We start from the raw sequence: 24,019 nt of genomic DNA, 5'->3' as shown, positions 1-24,019 counted from the left end.
CAGGGGTCGTACAAAATGGATGGTTTATATAAAAACAAGGTGGGGCAAAGGAGCTATTAGAAAAGAAAGGATTATTTGGGGGCAGGGACATCTTTTCTTTTGGCCACTGATTTTTCTACACTGAGAAAAGAGAAAATATAATTCACCAATACATACAGTTTTTGAGGTACCATTCTACTGATGATGATGAACTCTACATTGAAGTGATATAATATATTGTGAAGAACTGGAAATATTGATCAGTCCTCTAATTTAGTAGAGTAATGGGATAACAATGTTGGAAACCAAATTATGGTTTGATATGATTGATTTTAAAGGGACATGAGAGAAAATGTTTTTTACTTAATCTTTCTTAAAAACCAGTAAAATCAGTTTCCTTATGTTCACAAAAGCCAAAAGGCATTGAAGATTAATTTCTACTTTATGATTAAGAAAAGTGTCACATATAAATAGTGAGTTTATTTTCTTTAGTGCAGGTGTGTGGAAGAAGAAACTAGCTGATCAGTTATACTACTGATGCAGTAATGACATCAGTTTTTAAAAGTCCCAAGTGATAGTTCAACAATTCCCTAAAAAAAAAAAAAAAAAAAAAAAATAGAAAGAAAAGAAAAGAAAAAAGGAAAAGAAAAAGAAAATTTCTCTCTTCTAAAAACTGAATGGTTTCTGTCTAATATCAAAAAACTAACTTTTTTGATATTAGATGGATTATTCATTATGAATTTGTACCAACTGGACAAACAGTTAACCAAGCTTACTATTTGGAAATGCTGAAAAGGCTGAGTGAAAAAATTAGACAACCTGAACTTTTCACCAACAATTCATGGCTCTTGCATCACGACAGTGCACCAGCTCACACGGCACTGTCTGTGAGGGAGTTTTTAGCCAGTAAACAAATAACTGTATGGAACACCCTCCCTACTCACCTGATGTGGCCCCCAATGACTTCTTTTTTTACTGCAAGATAAAGGAAATATTGAAAGGAAGACATTTTGATGACATTCAGGACATCAAGGGTTATATGACGACAGGTCTGATGGCCATTCCAGAAAAAGAGTTCCAAAATTGCATTGAGGGGTGGACTAGGTGCTGGCGTTGGTGCATAACTTCCTAAGAGGAGTACTTCGAAGGTGACCATAGTGATATTGAGCAATGAGGTATGTAGCACTTTTGCTAGGATGAGTTCACAAACTTAATTGTCCGACCTCATATGTTAAGATAAGATTAAAAAACAAATAGTCAGGTGAGTAAAATTCAAATAAGTCTGGCTAATTGAAGGCTATCCTCCTTTCTCTGTCCTACCCAGAAAACCAGATGATAGATGTGTTTACTAAATGTATTATGTCCATATAGAATACATTGCTAAATACTCTAATAAGCTTATTTGTTTTAATGAATTAATTATCTTTAAATAGTCCCATCTCGACTTCCTTGATATTCGGAGTGATATCTTTGTATAATGAAGAATTAGACTAGAGATCTTTTTCTTCTAGTCAGCATGGCATTTATTGGGCAAAGCTGGGTTTCAGGCACTTTACTAGTCACTGTAAGAGAGAGATAGAAATGTGGAAACATAAATGCTTTCTTAGGAAGCTTAAAACCTACCTGGGTTAAAAAATTAAATAAATAAAATAAAATCTACCTGGGGTACAAAATATAGAGAGGTACCTACAATCTCAGGCATATTTCACATTTGATTTCTTGTTTGGGAATTACCCAATTATTGTTTCATTGCTTTATAATTAATTATTACCTTTTATTCGGTAGGGCAATCAAATGCAGAAGAATACTAGGGATGTGTATGACGGCTATGAATTGCTAAAACCCTCTTCAACAACATAAGCAATCAAGGGTACCTTGATTAAAAGGCAGAGTTGGTATTGAGGAGAGATAATTGATACCTGAAGAGGGAGAAAATGTAAATAAATTTTTGATGGACTTTATAAATGGATAAGAATTAAAGTGATTCACAGTAAAGAAATAATGTAAAGACTATAATTACATTTCCTGATGCCCAACCTAAAATAATTTGGAAATGTAATATTGTCTTTTAAGACTATTTGTAATTAAATAGCTGCCACTGCTTGAAGCTTTTGCTAAATGAACTTGATACATGATAGCACAAAGTAGTTAAGGCCCTAACTATTTCTGCACTAACATATATCTATTTCAAAGTAAGAAAGTCAAACCACTTCAGAATGTAAACCTTCATAATGGCTGTCCCCTTAAGACCAGCATTTCCTGTTCAGTTGAGCTCTGCACATCACAATTTACATTGTAATTCCGACACACTGTGATTCACCTTCATCTGATCTGTGGAAAATCAAGAACCAATAGCGATGATAGCCAACAAAGTAAAGCAGAGTTTGAGATGGGGGTGATGTAACTTGATCTTGTCTTATGATACACACACCTGCTATTATCACTTGGTCTGGGTTAAATGCTTTTAACTGAGCAATGATCTGATGGTGTAGTATTGTATCATGAAAGCAGGACTGAAGCAAGCCTGTATGTGCCCTCAGGTTAAGCGACAATTAGGTATATTCTCATAAACTGACTGAAAAAAATAGAATCTGGTCTAATAAGTGGAGATTTAAAAGCCTGTTGGCTAAGACTCAGTTGTTTGATTAAATTGAGTTTAAAAATAACTAGTTAGAAGAAAAAATCACTTTTTGGAAAAAAGAAACTTCTTATTAAAACAGCTTCTGATAGTAATCATATCTAGCCCTTTTGAAATAAAAGTAATATTAACTCACAATGCACATTCATCAAAAGTTAAAGTTAAAAGGACCATTTCCAAAGACCTAGGTTTATCCTCATAAAAATCACACACACACACACACACACACACACACACACACACACACACACACACACCATTATCATCATTTAATTAAATCTCATTAAGCACAGCTGGGCCTCAGCACTTGACATTCCGTAAGATTCCAAAAAAAGCCCTCATTTTGACGTATAGGCTGCAAAGGGCAAAAAGCTGTGCCCACACCCCATCTAAGGACTCAGCTTGACTCTTTCCATGGCTGGAGCGGAAATATGGTGCTATCTAGCCCCCATCCCCCATCCCTGCAAGGCACATGGGCCTTCCTGAAACTTGAGGTTCAGTATATTCTCCCAGCAGACCCTGCCACACATTCAGGTTGCCTTGAGTGCCAAGCTGTTAGTTCCAGTGTATGAACAAATACAAATTAAAATTAAGAGGCTTAATTCTCACTGTTGAAAATGGGGAAGAGATTTCTATTCCCTCATTTTTCTTAGAGCATTTACTTTGGAAAACTTGTTATTGTAAGTACTTTCTCATCTCTTTAAAATGTACAGAAATCCTTCTGAAGACTTGATAGACCTCCTGACAGCTTTGTGACCCAGGATCATGTTTCCCAAAAACCTGGGAGCCTTCTCTTTGACATGTTAACATCAACGGAGATAGTACCCCTGCTTCCTACTTTCTGGGGAAGGATAAGGGTCTAACTTCAGGGTGTGTCTTGCTCCAAGTTGCAAAATCATTTACAGTTATAAAAACATGAGAAGTTTGTTTTTCCTCTGGATAATGCCAATTAGCTAATACAGATGGTCACCCCAATTACCAGGAGAATTTAGGATGAACTATATGTGACAAACTGTGCTGTCAAGTCCCCTTACTTGAGGACTAGTTGCTGTTTTTGTTGACAACATATTAATTACTTCCTTTGCTGTGCAGAAGCTTTTTAGTTTGACGTAGTCCCACTTATCTACTTTTACTTTTGATGCTCATGCTTTGGGTGTCATATCCAAGAAATCACTGCCAAGACCAATGTCATCAAGATTTTCTCCTATATTTTCTTCTAGGGGTTTTATAGTTTCATGTCTTATCCCCCAGGCTTTAATCCATTTTGCGTTGATTTTGTGTCTGATGTAAGATGAGGGTCCAATTTCATTCTTTTGCATGTACATATTCAGTTTTCCCACCACTATTTGTTAAAACCATCCTGTCTTCACTGTTCAGTCTTAGTACCTCTGTCAAAGATTATTTGACTGTATATGAGTATGTGTGGGTTTTTGGGGCTCTCTATTCTACTTCATTGGTTTATGTGTCTGTCTCTATACCAGTACCATACTGCTTTGATTATTCTAGCTGTGTAATATTTTCAGGAACTGTGAGGCATCCAGCTTTTTTTTTCTCTCCTCAAGATTGCCTGGCTATACAGGGTCCTTTGTGGTGTCACATAAATTTTATAATTGCTTTTTTAAAAAATTTCTGCAATATATGCTGTTGGGATTTTTAAGAGGATTACATTGAATCTTTTCTTTCCCCCTTTGGGTAGTACAAACACTTTAATTATACATCTCAAACCCTTTCCAAAAAATTGAAGAGGAGGGAACACTTCCAAATGCATTTTATAATGCCAACATTACCCTGATAAAGATAGACAAAGACACTACAAAGAAAACTATAGGCCAATATCTCTGATGGACACAGATGCAAAAATATTCAATAAAATACTAGCAAACTGAATTCAACAGTACATTAAAAGGATTATACACCATGTCAAGTGAGATTTATTGCTGGGAAATAAGGATGTTTTCACATATGCAAATCAATCAATGTGATATATCATATTAACAGAATAAAGGGTAAAAATCACCTGATCATTTCAATAAATGCAGAATGTTTGACAGAATTCAACAGTTTTTCATTATAAAAATAATCAATAAACTAAGAACAGAAGGAAATTATCCCCAACATAATAAGGTTCGTTTATGAAAAATCTACAACTAATATAATACATAACAATAAAAAACTGAAAGTTTTTTCTCTAAAATAGGGAACAAGGCAAGGATGCCCACTCTCACCACTTCTATTCAACATAGTTTTGCAAGTCCTAGCCAAAGAAAATAGTCAAGAAAAAGAATATGATTTCACTGATATGTGGTATATGAACCAAAAACAACAAAAGAACAAGACAAACAAATGAGAAACAAAAACTCATAGACACAGACAATAGTTTAGTGGTTACCAGAGGGTAAGGGGAACGGGGGTGGTAGATGAGCGTAAAGGGGATCAAATATATGGTGATGGAAGAAGAACTGACTCTGGGTGGTGAGCACACAATGGGATTTATAGATGATGTAACACAGAATTGTACACCTGAAATCTATGTAACATTACTAACAATTGTCACCCCAATAAACTTTAATTAAAAAAAAGAAAAAGAAAACAAACAACAAACAAAAAACAAAAACAAACAAACAAAAAGAAATAAAAGCTATCCAAGTCCTTAAAGAAAAATAAAATAATAAAATTATCTCTGTTTGCAAAGGACATGATCTTATGTGTAGAAAGCCCTGAAAATTTCACAGAAGAAACACTGGAACAAATAAACAAATTCAGCAAAGTTGCAGGATAGAAAATCAACACACAAAACTCAGTTGCATTTATATACACTAACAACAAACTATCCTAACAGGAAATTAAGAAAACAATTTATTTGCAATAAAATGAAAAAAAAACAAAACAGAACATAGGAATTAATTTTAAGAGAAAGACTTGTACAATGAAAACGAGAAAGTGTTGCTAAAAGAAATTTAAAAAGACAAATTAATGAGAAAAAGCATTCTCCTTTCTGAGTGGTGCATGTTGATATCCTATATGTTGATTAACATCAATCCTCAAACATATATTTAGCTAGTCCAGCTTTGAGCAGAGTCATCTACATGTTAATGGCATCACTTTGCAACTGCCAATAGGTTAAAAAGCAACCTCCTGAAGGGATGAAGCAGATCAGATCGATGGACTTGATGTGGAATAGAGAACCTGAAGATGTACAGTGGGAAAAAGTGATAAAGAGAGATTTCCAGTCAAGATAGCACAGTAGGTAAACACTGTGCTTACCTTTTCTCACAACCACTACAAAATTACAACTAAACTATAAAACAGCCATTGTTGAGTATTGCCTAAAATCTTGCTAAACCAAAGCTCTACAACTAAGGACATGCAGAAGAAGCCACATCCAGACTGGTAGGAGGGCCAGAGACAGAGAACAGTTTAGTCCCACACCTGCATGTGAGCATCAAAAATTGCGCAGGTCCCCTGGGAGGAGCGATGGGTCCCAGCCTCTCCCCAGTCCAGGGTTCCAGTGCCAGGGAGAGAAGTCCCCATAATTTCTAGTTGTGAAAACCAGTGAAAATTGTGACTGAGTGAGACAGAGGGCAGCTGGATCCCCAGATACTCCTCATAAATGGACCACACACTGATTTCCTCACTGAGGGAATCACTGACCCTGAGCTCCAGTTGGTGGAGCAGCTGGAGAGGAGGCAGGGACATATGGGTGGGAACTGAGTTGTCTGGCTTTGTGATGGGGGCTTGTGGGGACAGAGCCCCAGAGAGCAGTTTCCAGGCTCTCAGCCTCACGTGGAGGGGTGCTGGCTCAGGTAGTAGATGGCTGTCAGCTGTGGCTAGTTCGCCGTCAGCTGTAACCAGTGAGCCATTGGCCACTAATATAACTGCCACGGCTTTGCTAGCAGAGAATGGGGCTAGCAAGAAGATGGTGGCTGAGCCTGCAAGCGGTGCAGTGAGGGTTGCGAATGGTGTGGTTCCTGCTTCCTGTTTCTCCAACCCAGCCACCAGCAAGAATATAGTAGTCTGACTCCCCTACCTATGGCTCTGTGGGGTGTTCCTTTTTGGCCTCACCATGTCCTGCGTTCTTATGTGGGGAGCAGGAGCAGAGATCCTGTGTGACTCCCTGCATGACAAATGGCGCAGTGAGCATTGTACAGTGCCGGCCAAAGCTCTCCAAAGGGCGGTGGAGCACTTTGTGCGTATGAACACTCAGTCTCAGGAAGACCAGGAGGAGCAGCTGCTGTAGAGCTGGACCCCCGTGGAGGGGTGGGAAGACGTGGACAGTTCCCCAACCAGCATAGGCCGGAGAAAACGAAGGTCATTGTGGCCCTGTGGGCTGGGAAGTGCTTGCTGAGGCCCTCACCCCCAGGTTGGGGAGGACTTGGAGCCCTCGCCCTGTGGAGAGGGCACACAGTGTGAGGCTAACGTGCAGCCCTGGCGAATGACTGTGGACTATGGGGAATTGCCTTCCATCCGTAATTTAATGGACCACTTGACTATTTGCTTGCGAACGTACCACCATGTAGTGGAACTGGCAGATGTTTGCTTCCTGTCTCTTGACCGGCCGCCATTGAGAACATTTAAGTACCTTACTGTGAGTCACTGTTGTTTCAGCACAGTACCCCGAGAGGCCCAGAGAGAGTGGCAGTGCCCTGAAAACCCTGGCTGAGTCCAGGAAGTCTGCCTGTGCCCAGAGAGAGTGGAAGTGCCCTGAGAGCACTGGCTGTGTCCAGGAGGTCTGTCTGTGTCCAGAGAGAGTGACAGTGCCCTGAGAGGCCCTGTCTGTACCCAGGGAGAATGGTGTACCCTAACAAGCCCAGGAAATCTGGCTGTGCCCAGAAACACTGGTGGTACCTTGAGAAACCCTGCTGTGTCCAGGGAGACTAGTGGTACCCTAAGAAACACAGGAAGTCTAGCTGTGTCCGGAAGTACTGGTGGTGCCCTGAGAAACTCTGGCTGTGCCCAGAGAGAGTGGCAGTGCCCTGAGACCCCTGGCTGTGTCAGGATACTGCATCCACCTCCAGACTCCTCGCACAAGGACCCTCGTGGAAGACGCTTGTCGAGTAGATTGTGAGGCAAGACCCCGTAGGGGTGGGGTGTGGGGACAGAGCCCCAGAGAGCAGTTTCCAGGTTCTCAGCCTCACATGGAAGGGTGCTGGCTCAGGTAGTAGATGGCCGTCAGCTGTGACTAGTTCGCCGTCAGCTGTAACCAGTGAGCCATTGGCCACTAATATAACTGCCATGGCTTTGCTAGCAGAACATGGGAGCTAGCAAGAAGATGGTGGCTGAGCCTGCAAGCGGTGCAGTGAGGGTTGCAAATGGTGTGGCTCCTGCTTCCTGTTTCTCCAACCCAGCCGCCAGTGAGAATATAGTAGTATGACTCCCCTACGTATGGCTCCGTGGGTCTTCCTTTTTGGCCTCACCATGTCCTGCGTTCTTATGTGGGAAGTGGGAGCAGAGACCCCACAGGTCGCCCCATATGACAGGGCTGGAGGGGCAGCTTTGTCCTGAACAGAGGAGCTGGCTGAGGCCATTGTTTCTTTGTTGAGCTTTTTTCCTTCCCTGCACAGGCAGCCACCATATCTTCTCCATTAAGCTGGCTAATACCATTTACCATGCCCTGGTGATTCCACACCTCACCCTGCCCAACTTTCAGGCACACCCAAACTGCTCCTAGTGTTTTTTTCCTACAAACTGCCTGCCTTAGCTCATGCTGCAGGTTTTCCTAGGGTCTCTCAAAGGTTTGGGGAACCCAGACAAGCAGCGTTGGGCTTGAGTGTGTCCTCTACCTCTGGCTGAGCAGCCCTAAGCCTAACACTAGTGGTAACCAGCCTTGGTTTGTGGCTCAGCCTCTTGAGGCACTTCCAAGCATGGCACAGGTAGTGGCTATCTGTGAATCTCTATGGGGTTCCTGCCAGGTGGCCCCAGGTGGAGCACAGGCCAAGGCTGAATTTGACCTGCAGCTGGTCCTTTCCCAGGTAGCCCTAAGGCTGGCACCCCCAATCGCCAGCTTTGAAACGTGCTGGAGCATCACCCACTAACCTCCAAGTATCACACACCTAAGGGGCAGATTGGGCAGGCACCAGAGACCTGCTGAGGCAGATCCTTCTCTGTAGAATAAGCCCCTGCACCACAACTCCTCCACTATAGTAAACACAAATTCTCACAACCAATGAACCCAAGGGTCAAGTTGCATTGATATGCAAATAGCAAACAAGGCTCAACGACAAGAGGAGGGTACACACAACCCACAAAATGGACACATATAGAGTGCATGGCTCAACTGACCAGGAAAATTGTGCTACTGAGCCCCACAGCACACTTACTACACAAGGCCACTCTACTAAGACCAGAAGACATATTAGCCCTACCTAATACATAGAAACAAACACAGAGAGTCAACCAAAATGGGGAGATAAAAAAAAAAAAGTCCCAGGGCCGGCCCGGTGCCTCAGGCGGTTAGAGCTCCATGCTCCTAAGTCCAAAGGCTGCCGGTTCGATTCCCACATGGACCAGTGGCCTCTCAACCACAAGGTTGCCGGTTCAGTTCCTCAGTGGGCAGCGCCCCCTGCAACTAAGATTGAACATGGTACCTTGAGCTGAGCTGCCGCTGAGCTCCCAGATGGCTCAGTTGGTTGGAGCGCGTCCTCTCAACCACAAAGTTGCCAGTTCAACTCCCGCAAGGGATGGTGGGCTTCACCCCCTGCAATTAACAATGGCAACTGGACCTGGAGCTAAGCTGCGCCCTCCACAGCTAGGACTGAAAGGACAACAACTTGAAGCTGAACGGTACCCTCCACAACTAAGATTGAAAAAAAAAACACACAAAAAAATTTCCCAAATAAAAGAACAGAACAAAGCTCTAGAAAAAGAACTAAACAAAATGGAGACAAGTAATCTACCAGACGGAGAGTTTCAAACACTGGTTATAAGGATGGTCAGTCACGTGTGCTCCAATGTTCATTGCAGCTTTGTTTACGGTGGCCAAGACATGGAAACAACCAAAATGTCCTTCGATAGATGAATGGATAAAGAAGTTGTGGTATATATACACAATGGAATACTATTCGGCATTAAGGAAAGATGATATAGGAACATTTGTGACAACATGGATGGATCTTGAGAGTATAATGCTAAGCGAAATAAGTCAGACAGAAAAAGCAGAGAACCCTATGATTTCACTGATATGTGGTATATAAACCAAAAACAAGACAAACAAATGAGAAACAAAAACTCATAGACACAGACAATAATTTAGTGGTTACCAGAGGGTAAGGGGGTGGGGGGTGGGAGATGAGGGTAAGGGGGATCAAGTATATGGTGATGGAAGAACTGACTCTGGGTGGTGAACACACAATGGGATTTATAGATGATGTAATACAGAATTGTACACCTGAAATTATGTAATTTCATTAACAATTGTCATCCCAATAAATTTTAAAAAAAGTAAAAAAAATTGGTAACACACACACACACACACACACACAAAATGCTCCTATCTTCTTCAAATTCTGTATCCCTACAATAAATACACAAAAGGAAAAAAAAAAGGATGCTCAGTGATCTCAGGGAGAACTTCAAATAGGAAACATGAAAATGGAGATAGAAAACATAATTAAGAACCAATCAGAAATAAAGAATGCAATAATGGAAATGAATAATGGATTACAGGGAATCAACAGTAGATTAGATGAAGCAGAGGATCAAATCAGTGATTTAGAAGATAAGGTAGCAAAAAACACCCAATCAGAACAGCAAAAAGAAAAAAAATTGACAAGAGTTTAAGGGGCCTCTGGTACAACCTCAAGCACACCAACATTCGTATTATGGGGGTAGAAGAAGAAGAGAGAGAGCAAGGAATTAAAAACCTATTTTAAGAAATAATGACAGAAAACTTCCCTAACCTGGTGAAGGAAATGAACATTTAAGCCCAGGAAGCACAGAGAGTCCCAAACAAGATAAACCCAAAGAGGCCAGCACCAAGACACATCATAATTAAAATGCCTAAGATTAAATACAAAGAGAGAATCTTAAAAGCAGCAAGAGAAAAGCAATTAGTTACCTATAAGGGAGCCCCCGTAAGACTGCCAGCTGATTTCTCAACAGAAAGTTTACAAGTGAGAAGGGAGAGGCAGGAAATATTCCAAGTGGTGAAAAGCAACGACATACACCCAAGATTGCTCTACCCAGAAAGGCTGTCATTTAGAATTGAAGGACAGATAAGGAGCTTCCCAGATAGGAAAAAACTAAAGGAGTTCACCCCCCACCCCCTTACCCTCTGGTAACCACTCAATTATTGTCTGTGTCTATGAGTTTTTTTTTCTCATTTGTTTGCTTTGTTCTTTTATTGTTTTTGGTTTATATACCACATATCAGTGAAATCATAGGGTTCTCTGCTTTTCTTTTCTTTTCTTTTTTTTTTTTTTTACGATGTCTGATCTTGTTTATTTGTTACTCTTTAGAAAATCTCATTTTTGACTGGACTCAGACTTAGAGGTAGAAGCTCTCAGAGAAGACAGCCTGCGTCTTTTGGCAATCTGTTCCTGGCGTTTTTCTTTGGCCTCCTTCATTCTCTTGGCCAAAAGTTTAGTATATTCTGCAGCCTCTTCCTTATTTTTCTTAGTACGCTGTTTCTTCAGAGCAATACGCCGACATTTGTGTTGCAGGACTCGTGGAGTAACAAGACGCTGAATCTTGGATGCTTTGGTTCTAGGTTTCTTACCTTCTTTGTTTAGGGGCTTTCTCACAACATACTGGCAGATATCATCCTCTTTAGAGAGATTGAAAAGTTTGCGAATTCTGCTAGCTCTCTTGGGCCCCAGGCAACGAGGCACAGTGGTATCAGTGAGACCAGGAATATCTTTCTCCCCTTTTTTTACAATGACCAAGTTGAGAACACTCAGATTGGCATCCACAATGCAACCCCGAACCGACTTGCGCTTTCTTTCTCCAGTCCTCCTTGGTCTATAACAGGAATGCCCCTTACTTAGGAGCAGGCGGACACAGCCATGGGTCAAGACACCCTGCTTCATGGGGAAACCTTGTTTGTCGTTCCCACCACTGATTCGAACCACGTAGCCCTTCCATTCTTCACCCAGAGCATCAGCAGCAACTTCTGTGGCCATACGCTTCTCATAAAACGTACGAAGTTTGCGTTCATCGTCCACTTCAATGAGTTTCTGGCAGCCAGTGGCTGGGAAAGAGATGTTCAGCTTCATCCTGAAGCAGCCGACGGCCTCCGAGGCGCCACGAAAAAGAGCTCTCTGCTTTTTCTGTCTGACTTATTTCACTTAGCATTATACTCTCAAGATCCATCCATGTTGTCACAAATGCTCCTATATCATCATATGGTGATGGAAGGAGAACTGACTCTGGGTGGTGAACACACAATGGGATTTATAGATGATGTAATACAGAATTATACACCTGAAATCTATGTAAATTTACTAACAATTGTCACCCCAATAAATTTAATAAAAAAATACGGGTAAAACTAAAGGAGTTCATCATCACAAAACCAGTATTTACAAGGACTCTTAGGAGTCTTAGGACTCTTAGGAGGGTGTTTAAGGATGGGTGACAGAGGAAGGGATTAAGAAGTACAAATTGGTTGTTACACAGTAGTCATGGGGACATAGGGTCAATAATATTGTAACAACTAGATATGGTGCCAGAAAAGTGCTACTACCAGTAGATCTATCAGAGTGATAGAGGGGAATGGGTTTGGGGGCAAGGTGAAAAAGGTAAAGGCATTAAGAAATACAAATTAGTAGTTAATGCAGTATGGGGAATATAACAATGATGTAAAGATCATGTAAGGTGCCAGATGGGCACTTGACTTATCAGAGGGATCATGTCATAGACTGTGTAGGTGACTGACCAATGGGATATACACCTGAAGCTGAAGTAGATTAATACTGAATGTCAACTATAAGTAATTATATATATAATATATATATAATAATAATATATATAAGTATATATAAGTAATTATATATATACATATATATATATATATATATATATATATATATATATATATATAGTCACGGGATGTGGACTACAACATAGGGAAGATAGTCAGTGGTATTGTAACAGCTATATAAGATGTCAGAGGGATAGCAGTTTGGGGGGTGGGCTATCACTTTATGAGGGGCTTAAATGTCTAATTACTACATTGTTTTGTACACTTGAAGCTAATAAAAAATTAATTAAAAATATGAATAACAAAATGGCAATAACTACATACCAATCAACAACTGCCATATTTTGCCATGTATAATGCACAATTTTTTGCCCAAATTTGTCAAAATAAGGTTGCACATTATACAAGGGTAGTACTAATTCCACATCTATATAAATGTTTTTAAATCTTTTATTTATGCTTATGAGTTAAAAGTGTAACTCTAGAAATCAATAATGATATCCATATGCAAAATAATACTCTGGAATATGATAATCAGTTTTGTTGAACTTATGATGAACTTGCAATGATGAAGAGTTCTTGGCCTTCTATGATAGATAAATATTGTACATTTGTTACCAGTACGTAAAATTTCTTGTACCTTGTGTCTGTTCTTGTGTTTTGTAATTATTTGTTACACAAAATTTCTTGTACCGTAATATGTTAAAAAATAAATGCTATAATTCCTTTATAATACAAAAAACAAGTACCTAAATGTACACAAATAAAAATTTGAATTAAAAAATTAAACTGAAAAAAAGTTTTTTCCCCTGAAAGTTTGGGCCAAAAACGTGGGTGGGCATTATACATGGGAGCACATTATACATGGCAAAATATGGTACTTTCAATGGAAATGGATTAAATGCTCTAATCAAAAGATAGGGGAGCTGAATGGATAAGAAAATAAGACCCTTACATATGCTGCTTACAAGAGACACACTTCTGATTGAAAGACACACACAGACTGAAAGTAAAGGGATGAAAAAAGATATTTCATGAAAATGGGTACAAACAAAAAAGCTGAGGTAGCACTACTTATACCAGACAAAATAGACTTTAAAACAAAGGCTATAACAAGAGACAAAGAAGGATCTAGTAATCCCACTTCAGGGTATTTATCCGAACAAACTCAAAATGCTACTTCAAGGGGACATGCGCATCCATTTGTTCATTGCAGCATTATTTACTTAAGGCAAGATATGAAGACAACCTGGGTGTCCCTGAGTGGATGAATGGATAAAGACAAGGTGGTACATATATGCAGTGGAATATTATTAGTCAGCTGTAAAAAAGAACGAAATCGTGCCATCTGTGACAACATGGATGGACCTAGAGAGTACATGTATTGTGCTGAGTGTAGTAAGTCAGACAGTGAAAGACAAATGTCATGTGATTTCACTTATAAGTGGAATCTAAAGAACAAAATAAATAAACAAACAAGACAGAAACAAACTCATAGTTACAGAGAACATTTTGATCGTTGCCAGATAGGAGAAGGTTGGGAGACAGTGTGAAAAAGGTGAAGGAATTAAGAAGTATAAATTAGTAGTTACAAAATAGCCATGGGGATGTAAAGTAAAGCATAGAGAATATAATCAATAATATGGTAATAACTATGTATAGTGCCAGGTGGATACTAGTCAGGGGTACTAGTCACTTCCTAAATTATATATAAATGTCTAACCACTATGCCGTACACCTGAAGCTAGTATAAAATAATATTGAATGTCAACTCTAACTGAAAAATTTAAAAGGTGGGGGGAGATAAAGAAAAATATGAGGTTCAAATATCCAGATATAAAACAATTAAGTCTTGGGGATGTAATATACAGCATAGGAAATACAGTCAATAATATTGTGATAGTGTGGTACAATGTCAGACGTTTGCTGGACATATTATGGTGATCACATCTTTAGCATAGGGAATATAATCAATAATGTGGTAATAACTGTATAGTGCTAGGTGGGTACTGTCGAATAACTATGACATGCACCTGAAACTAATACAATATTGTATGTTAGTTATATTTTAATAAAAATATTTTAAAAAAGAAAAGAGTGTTAAGAACAGACTGGGAAATAATCTGAAGGAGGTATTGCATCTTACGAGAGAAATAATTGATAAAGTTTCAGTTGCTGAATCCAGTGAAATGCCTGCAGAAAAGTAAGACTTTCAGGACACGATGGACCAAAAACAGCTAATTTAGAGGTGTCAGGAGTAGGTTATAAGATTTACCAGTTACTTAAAGTAGGATTTATCATTGGAACCAACTTAGAAAGAGTCCTGAGTAGGAGAAGGAGCAGTGACAGGTATTACCCAACAAAGTAAAGTCCAAGAAATGAAAACCAACCTTACATAGTAACATGAATTACAAGAATGATCAAAAATTTGCCTGGTTCCATGGAGTTTATACACAAGTAATATTTATTCCATTGCAAATTTGTATACATTATACAATTAGTTGAGATTGTGCTGATTTCCAAAAGTCATTTGAAAGGAAAACAGGCCCTGTTCCTCAGAGCCGAAGAAGCTAAGTGCCCTTAGTCTACTGAATGATGCTTTTTAGAAGAGACCAGCACCAGAAGCAAAAGCTCTCTGTTAAAGAAGTGTTTTTCAAGCACTTGACCTTATTATTTGTTATGCCATATTTGTGTCCATAGTTTCCATCATCTTAAACACAGATTTATTGTTCACCATAGAACTGAGTGTGTCTGGAAGAGTATGAAAGTCACCCTCTCCTACTGCCAGATTTGATAAGGAAGGAACACTGTGCAAGAAACGGTAACATAGTCAGCAACATTGTCTCTCCTCCTCTGGCCCCTTGCAGAAATACTACATAATCCAACCAAGGTTTGTTGTTTATGTTTGTGGCAAATTGAAATCTCTTCACTGAAAAAGACTTTCTAGCTGTTAAAAATAATCACTGATATGCGATTGGATTTCTTATGACAGATATTTCTTACAGATATTGTCTGACTTCCCAATTTTTCATAAGAAAGGCCTTAGAGAAAACACAAACTGCCATATTTGAAACTCCAACTGTGCTTTATTCATCATTTTAGGTACCGCTCTTTCCAAAGTTGCAATCACAATGATTTATATCCTAAGGAGACAACTTTTGCAGTTAGCAACTCTTTAAAAAGCATGAGTGATGCTGAGAAAACTAACTTATTTGGCACGTGGGTTCTATAACTCTGATGGCATTTTTTATATCATGTGCATTGCCGCACAGAGAATTGATAGTGAAGAAGCAGCTTGTGGCACTCAATCAAGGTGCATGTAATGATGACAATTATCCTATTTGTGCCAGTCCCATGGATCCCTACAGAAAGAATTAACTGCATTTTTAGTTATGAGAAAAATATATTGATATCCTTGAGAGGACATTTTAATAATAACTTCACTGTGCAGATGAAAAACATCTTGTCCTCCTCATATTTTCCCACTCTACCTCATTTGATTCTCAGACCAACTTTTGAAGATAGATGAGAAATTGTGACCTCTATTTTGCAGATAATAGTAATAAAGCAACTTGTATCTATATAGTGTTTTCTAGTTTATGAAGTGCTTTTACTGTCTCCTTTACAGTTACATCTGGTATAGGTACCATGCGTCTTATTTTTTCAGATTTGCTGATGAAGACCCTAGGGCTCAAAAAGGCTGCTCACTCAGCAGGTCCCAGGTGTTTGTCCTCCTCACTTCTCCTACAGATGCACCATCATCTCTGGGAATTCTCTGAAGGATGACAGAATGTTTATCTACAATGGTTTAGATAACTTCAAAGCTATTTGGAACTCTTCACTTAGGGAAATATCAGAAATTCCCTGGCAAGATTGATTAATCATTCTAAGTGTGAATGACAAATTTGTTAGATGTCAATACGTAGAATTCCTTTTGGTTGCCAACTATTGTTTATCCAATTTCAATGCTCCGTAAATATATGAATAGTACAAGAAAACTCCACCTTTCCAGCAATCTCCAGATAAAGACTTGTCAATAGCAAAGTCCAAAATTAGCCTAGGATTATAGTTTACATGTATGTAAAATTTTAAACATATTATCTTAAATCTGTTCATTCTAGGAGTAGATGATATATACTCCCTATAGAAGGGTGTGGTAAGTTAGTTGATAGTCTGGCCATAGATGTCTGTTCCGAATTGAGAAAGCAGTTATTAACACCTGTCCTACTAATTCCTTGGCTAACAAATATTTGCTAAATTTCTACTATTTACTAGTTGCAATACCAAGCATGGGAAAGATTTAAGCAAGAGTGAGACAGGATTCTTGACTTGTTAAGAAAACCAAGAGAGCATATGTGTGTAAAACATTCAGCATTCCATAAATATTTATTAAGCATCTATTAAACACAGCCCCTGCCCTCACAGAATTTATAATCCCTAAGTAAATAAAATGCTACTATTATTATTACTAGTAATTCTTTTGCTACCATATTATCATTTATTGTTAATAGTGATATTTATGACAATAATCTAATTTATAAACTAATATTCAGATTAATACTCCCTTTCATCAGTATTTTTTTAAAAAACACAAATAGTAAGAAACTAAATAATTAATAACAATTCTCAATATTTAATTCAGTCTTTCCAAAGTACTAGTCTAGGCCTTGAAACCACATCTAAAGGTATTAGTTGTTTTTTTTTTAATTTAAAAGGTGATATTTTTCTGTGGACCCTTAGATTTAATTCAATCTTTTCATTGTTATTTTCAGAGTGTATTGTGTTAGACCTTGAAAATACATTTATTTAATCTCTTGACTATTGTTTGGCTGCAGAAGATTTTTTTCCCCCTGCTATTAACCTGCACTTGCTTTGACAAACATGAATGCAAGGGCACTGAGTGAAGAATAATGGAGAAAGGAGTGGAAACATGGGTGGGATGATGGAATTATAGTTCAGCCTTGGTTAGGATATGTGCTTGTGCCTGAAAGTAGGTATAAGGATTAGGGATGAATGTAGGTGTGTAAGTAAGTAGGAAGGATGGACAGCTAAGAAAAGGTGAAATACTGCAGCTATTATCTCCCCAATGCAACAGTCAGGCCCAGAAAATAGAGACATTCAATCAACTGATTATCATGCTGCTGAGACTGATGACCCTGGATCACCATTTACCCTACAGACCTGGTCTCTGAATCAACCAGTTATATGGGTGTTGTGCCAACTCTAAAGTTATATACAGGCTTACATTTTCAGCTGAATTGTTTAAGAGCCTGAGGTCAATCTCTATGAGCAGGGTGTGGGCTGGGTGGGGACAGAGGAGAGGAAAAGAGGAGCCACCATACCTCATCTGGTGATGAAGGGCTGTAGTGACTTATGCAGCAAGACAACAAAGTTTTTGGTATACTTCTAGGTCCCAAAAAATTATTCACAAGCTTCAATCATTCTTTATTTAGTGAAGGAAGAAAAGGGGGGGGGTCATTTTTTAATCACAGTCCCCACCATACCAAAGAAGGAAGAAGAAGTCATTCTGCCTATAAGAAACTGAAGGCCTTCTTGTAAGCCACCTGTCACCCCTCCCCCAACACACACACACACACACACTTTGGCCCTAGTGGAGGAGAAGGTCAGGATCTTCCCTCTCCCCTGGCTGCTGTTCTGTGATTGACAATTCAGACAAGCCCCTTTCACTTCAGCTCCCTGATCTTTGCCCCTCCTGCCCTGCTTTCATGCTTATATCTCAGACCTTTATGTCTTTCCCATTCAGAACTGCATCCCGAATCTGCATTTGACTCAATCTGACCTTTTTTGATATTTACATAAATTCTGAGTTTCTGTTAAACATCTTTTCTTTTGTCTTCTTCTCTATCATCACTATTAATAACCACCTTTCCACAAAACACACACACACACACCACGTGAACATACACACATCAAGAGAAGTCTCAGATTTTCGAATCCTGAGCTTGTTTTTATGTCATTAGTGTTTTCTTTGCCACCTTGATCTGACTGTGACCTATTTGAAGTGTGGGCCAATTTTACAGCTCCGTTGAGTCACATTTTAAGCCTTGTTACAGGGCCTAAAATGATTTGCATCGCCTCCCACCCTGAAATATAAGCTTTTTTTTAAAATGAAGTCCCACTATAAATAGAACTGCTCTGAAATTACATGTGGCACATAATTAAGTGGTACACACTGAAGCACTCAGCTGTTTCATAATGCTCCAGGACCTGATGGTGCTGCACTGAAATTCAGAAAACACACTGCCCTTATTCTAGCACTGTCAAATAACGTAGCACAGACTTGGTTTATCAGGACGTGGTGTGAATAAGCAACCTTTGCAAGTAGGGAGCCCCCGATCAAATGTGTTTTTCCTCCAACTCAGAAGTGTTGAGACATCAAAACCTAGAATCTTGGTGGTGCAGTTGACCCTCCTGATGAGTAGGGTCCAACCTTTCCTCCTGTTTCCATAGTAGCCTATGACCCTGCTGATAAACATCAGCAAAATTGACAGCCCATGTGGGAAGTGGACCTTCTCCTGGAGCAGCAAATCTACTGACAGGCACATGGGTTTTTCTGTCTTGGCAAGCTTGAAGTACAGGGACTATAGGAGAGAAAGTAACTGAAGGAAAAGATGTGTTAAGTCTCTTACCTGCGACAGAACTTGCAGCTCCCCTTGCCTCTACAGAGTGCCAGCCAAAGTTACATTAGTAGGCTTCTAGTGTGATATCATCAATATTTAAAGGGGACAGGGGATGAGTAGGAGGAAGGGAGGGAGGTTTGAGAGGTCACCTTTGTTTCCCAAAGAGGCCAGAGAGTATCTTCTTTCCTTCTCTAATGACTAATTGCTTCTGAGCCTTTAGGATGCCAAATCCTAAAGCAAACTTTCTCTGAGTAAACATAGGAATTCAAAAAGGAGAAGAAAAGAATGGGGCAAGGAAGAAAGGGGAAAGCTGAAAAGAGAACAGAGAATAAGAAAGAGGGAAGCAGAGGATATGGGCATATGACAAGAAAAGGAGTGACGCAAAGTAAAGAGGAAAGAGGAGAATTGATGTTAAAATGGAAAAGCAGAACAGAAAAAAAGTTAAACTAACCTGAACATGATCAAACACTTGTTCAGTAGACTTAGAGGAAGATTTTTCCTACCTTCGAAAACACAAGGGAAAAAAAAGATTCAGATGGTCATTTACATCTGTGAACACTGCTGAATGGTATAGTCTCATGGTAGTTTCCTTGACTTGCTTTAGTGAAGAAAGAGAATTAGAGAAGCATATTATTTTAGTGCTAAAAGGGAATTTAGAGATCACTTAATTCAATCTCCTACTTAATGTAAGGTTTCTCTACAACTTTTCAGATAAGTAACGTTTCATCCTTTTCTTGTATATCTCTTAAAGTAAGGGGGTCACTACCACAAAACTTGTTCGTGTCCACTTTAGATAACGCTCAGATTTAGAAAGTTCTTTCTTCTGTTGAACAAACCACTGTTTCCTTAGAGCTTCTTTCCAATGATCTTCCTTCCACAGACATAAAGAAAAACAAGCAAACTAAAAAATACCAAGGAAAGAGGAAGGGAAAGTATAACAGAAAATTACATGATCTCTAAAAACAATGTATAAATAAAAAATAAATGACTGTTTAAAACGTATAAAAATTGTGACTGTAAAGAAAAAGGAAAATTGAAAATAAAAGAAGGATATAAAAAGATATCCACCATAGAAGGAAGAAAGAGAAACAAAGAAGAATGCTTTACCATCTAATTAATTTCATTTCTGTATGAGGTCTGACAATTTGTGAACTTGTTGCAATGATGTTGCTAACCTTTTTTGATATCAGATGGATTATTCATTATTAATTTGTACCAACTTAACAAACAGTTAACCAAGTTTGCTATTGGGAAGTGCTGAAAAAGCTGCATAAAAGAGTTAGACGGCCTGAACTTTTCACCAACAGTTCATGGCTCTTGCCTCACAACGCACCAGCTTACACAGCACTGTCTGTGAGGGAGTTTTTAGATGGTAAACAAATAACTGTATTGGAACACCCTCCCTACTCACCTGATCTGGCCCCCAATGACTTTCTTCTTTACCTGAAGACAAAGGAAATATTGTAAGGAAGACATTTTGATGACATTCAGGACCTCAAGTGTAATATGACAACAGCTGTGATGACTATTCCAGAAAAAGAGTTCCAAAATTGCTTTGAAGGGTGGACTAGGCACTGGCATTGGTGCTCAGCTTCCCAAGGGGAGTATGTCAAAGGTGACCATAGTGATATTCAATAATTAGGTATATAGTTCTTTTTCTAGGATGACTTCATGGACTTAATTGTCAGAACTCGTATTTCTCTGATGACTTTTATGTCTTCTCCAAAATGGAACTTCATTGTTCTAGAGAATAATTGCAGCATCTTGTCTTTTTATGTTATAATTCTGAAAGTGTTATTTTTCATCTAATTTTCCAAGCACAACCATAATCTCTGCAATCCAGCTTTTGATTTAAGAATGATGAAGTTAAATTTGTGATTCTTGTGTCTAACATGGTCATTACATGGTTGGAGATACAGTAATTGCTTTTTTTGTTTTTCAAGTGTTAATAATTTCTGTACTATAAATAAACTGGATATTCTCTAGTTCACAAACAACTACCATCTGGGGTCCAAAATTATAATGGTTTTGGCTTGATATGTATTTGGCTTAACATGTATTGCCAGAATCTGAAATCTATTAAAAAGAGAGGTTTTACCTACTTGTTCCTAGCCACACATTCCTGAATTTTCAAATAATTTTAAAATGCCCTGTTCATTCATATTTTTAGAGCAAATATATCTTTATAGAAACAATATTTATTTTTAATTTATTTCCTAAGCAGCAAAAGAGGAAGCCATAAGTAGGTATTATTACTGTGGAAAAAAAATCTCCTCACATACAATACATTAAAAGGATTGTGAAGACAATGGCTACATTAAGGAAATTATGGCCCACTTATGGGGTGAAAAAGAAAAAGCTTGGTTTTCCTATCTATTTGTCAGAGATCTTTGAGCAAAAGAAAAATTTGAGGCAGTAGGACTGCCAAAGAAAAAAAGAATATTCCCCAAATTATGTTATTCAAATTAATGCTTTGTGATGAAGGCCCTCCAAATTCTATAAAAAAAAATCCTCTCTAATCAGCTTGAATAGATACTTCAACATGAAAATTACACAGAAAGCTCCATGTGATTGTATCATTTTGATGTTAGTTGAATGTGAAAATGTCTCCTGTGGTCTTTGACACTTAAAATGTTTTTTAGTTTTAAAATTTGTAGCTCTTCATGAAAAATTGCATTTTGAGAAACCAAAAAAAAAAAAAAAAGAAAGAAAGAAAGAAATTATTGTTTATTCATATGTTAGGAGGACAGATTTGAAATCCAGGACGGCAAAATCACTTTTTTTCAGCAAACCAAATTTCCTTGTTTCAAGAGATATAATTAACTCACATGAATGCTAATGATAAATGAATATTGTCATCAGATTGATTTTTTCATATGCTGTGATAACTTTTGAGACCATTTCTAACATTTTATCCATTAGTTGCTGAAAGTTTTCAAGTTAAAGACCATCTACTACTGAAAACTACCATTTTCAAAAACAAGATCTGAGAGTAAGTCGTATTCCTCCACTCCAGTACTCAGTCTGTCTGCCTCTTTCTACATTCATATTTCTGACACCCAAATTGAAGGTCTTATTTATGAAGCAGGTGATAATCAGAATAGAAACTAGATAAATCCGTATCACGTAGATATTCTTGTAACGTTTTCTTCTTTCCATACATTCTTTTCTCTGAGAGTAGAGTTGAGTAACCTTGAAGAATGGACCTATCTTTATCACTTTCAATTTTCTATCTATGATGCTTTTTCCAAATTGTACAAAAGTACTTTCTAACTTACTTTTGTAGCCATTATCTACTCACGCTGTGACCTTGCCCAGCCACTTAACCTCTCTAGCTTTCCTTGTCTTCAGAAAACACCTTTCTAGGATTACACATTAGGCTAGGATCTTCAAAATCCTCTCTTGAGCTCTTGCCATTTTGTATCTTGAAGTCTGGTCCATATCCTTAATTTCTAATGCATGTTTTACAAATCCAAAAATTACAAGTTACAATCTGTAAAAATTTTCCAGGATGCAGAGAAAGAAGAGAGAGAGAAGAGGTGACTAAATATTCTTGGTAAGGAGATCAGATTGATCTATATTCATAGTGATATCATTTTTACAAAGACTACGGACTGCCTATTTTGATTAAAGTATGTCATGATGTTGATTTTCTTAAAACAGAATAGTAACTCTTAGAAAAGAAAAGCACTATTCTAACATCAGGAATAATTTCTTTTTCTGAGAAATAATCTAAAAAAAAGGAAAATCTTTTTTTTTCAATGGAAGTGTTCCATATATCTAGTTGATATATCTATGTAGGAGGCAACAGGTTGGCAACAAAGCATTTAAGGAAAAGAAATTATTTAACTCAACTATATACTAGGTACTTCTCTAGGAGCAGATGAAATAATACTGAATAGGACATAGTCCTGGCCATTAAGTTGATTGGTATTAGTAGAAATGTTTAGAAACTGTTCAAATATTAAGGGAGATACTAGATATGATGCAATCAATGGCTGGTAAATGAAAGAGGATGTAGACTGCTTTGTGTATCTCCATATCCATCAAAGAGAATGTATAATTCTAAAATAATTGGAACCAGAATTTGGAGAAAGGTTTAATCAGAGAAAGTGGTGGGTATTACTATTGTCTCTAGCATTCCCTCACATTGCTTTAAAAGAAAAAGAAAAACAGAAACCTAGAGATATTTCTATTTCCTTTAACCTTTAGATAAAGAGGAGCTTCAGATTACATCCTACTTAGATGAAACAGGTCAGAAAACAGTAAAATGACCTTAAACTTTATTTAATTTCTATGTTTTAAAAAATGTCAGAATGAAGTTGATTTTCTCAAGCTTTCAGACGCAATCAATTATCTCCAACTACTCAACTTGAAGTCTTTTGCCAACTTTGTGACACTGTAAAATCTGAGTTTCAATACCTGTTCCCAACTCAGGTTTGATCTTAGAAATAGGCACAAACATCCATTTTGAGTGTGAGAGATTTCAGAAAGAAGCTTGAACCAAAAAATCTGCTGTTACAGCTCTGGAAATTCATACATATATATATATATATATATATATATATATATATATATATATATATATATTTTTTTTAATGTCACTCATTCATTTAATCATTAGTTCTACTAACATCTATTGATATGCTATTGTGACAGGAGGAATAAAAAGAAATCTCAGAGGACGGAGGAGTGAAGTGGAAAACTGTAAAGATTTGATAGAATTGCAAAAATTTTATGATTAAGCTGTTTTAAAAAGTTCTTGGCAAAGAAATGGAAAGACATTCCGTGTTCGTGGATTGGAAAAATCAACATAGTTAAAGTGGCCATATTACCCAAAGCAAT

The 24,019-nt window shown here is 38.1% G+C and overlaps 1 protein-coding gene across 1 annotated transcript; it reads right to left on the bottom strand.

Annotated features, from left to right (window-relative positions):
* Positions 1 to 11,076: 11,076 nt before the first annotated feature.
* On the bottom strand, positions 11,077 to 11,859 carry LOC308487548 (small ribosomal subunit protein eS6-like; the record flags this gene model as incomplete). The annotated part of the gene is made up of 1 exon (XM_081025931.1): positions 11,077 to 11,859. Exon 1 carries the CDS (start codon positions 11,824 to 11,826, stop codon positions 11,077 to 11,079), a length of 750 nt encoding a protein of 249 aa, XP_080882057.1. The 5' UTR covers positions 11,827 to 11,859.
* Positions 11,860 to 24,019: the final 12,160 nt, after the last annotated feature.

This window comes from Rhinolophus hipposideros, assembly GCF_964194185.1.
Source record: "Rhinolophus hipposideros genome assembly, chromosome: 19".
NCBI classification, from domain to species: domain Eukaryota; kingdom Metazoa; phylum Chordata; class Mammalia; order Chiroptera; family Rhinolophidae; genus Rhinolophus; species Rhinolophus hipposideros.
The sequence above is the reverse complement of the archived record's forward strand: the minus strand, read 5'-3'. Positions and strand labels throughout refer to the sequence as shown.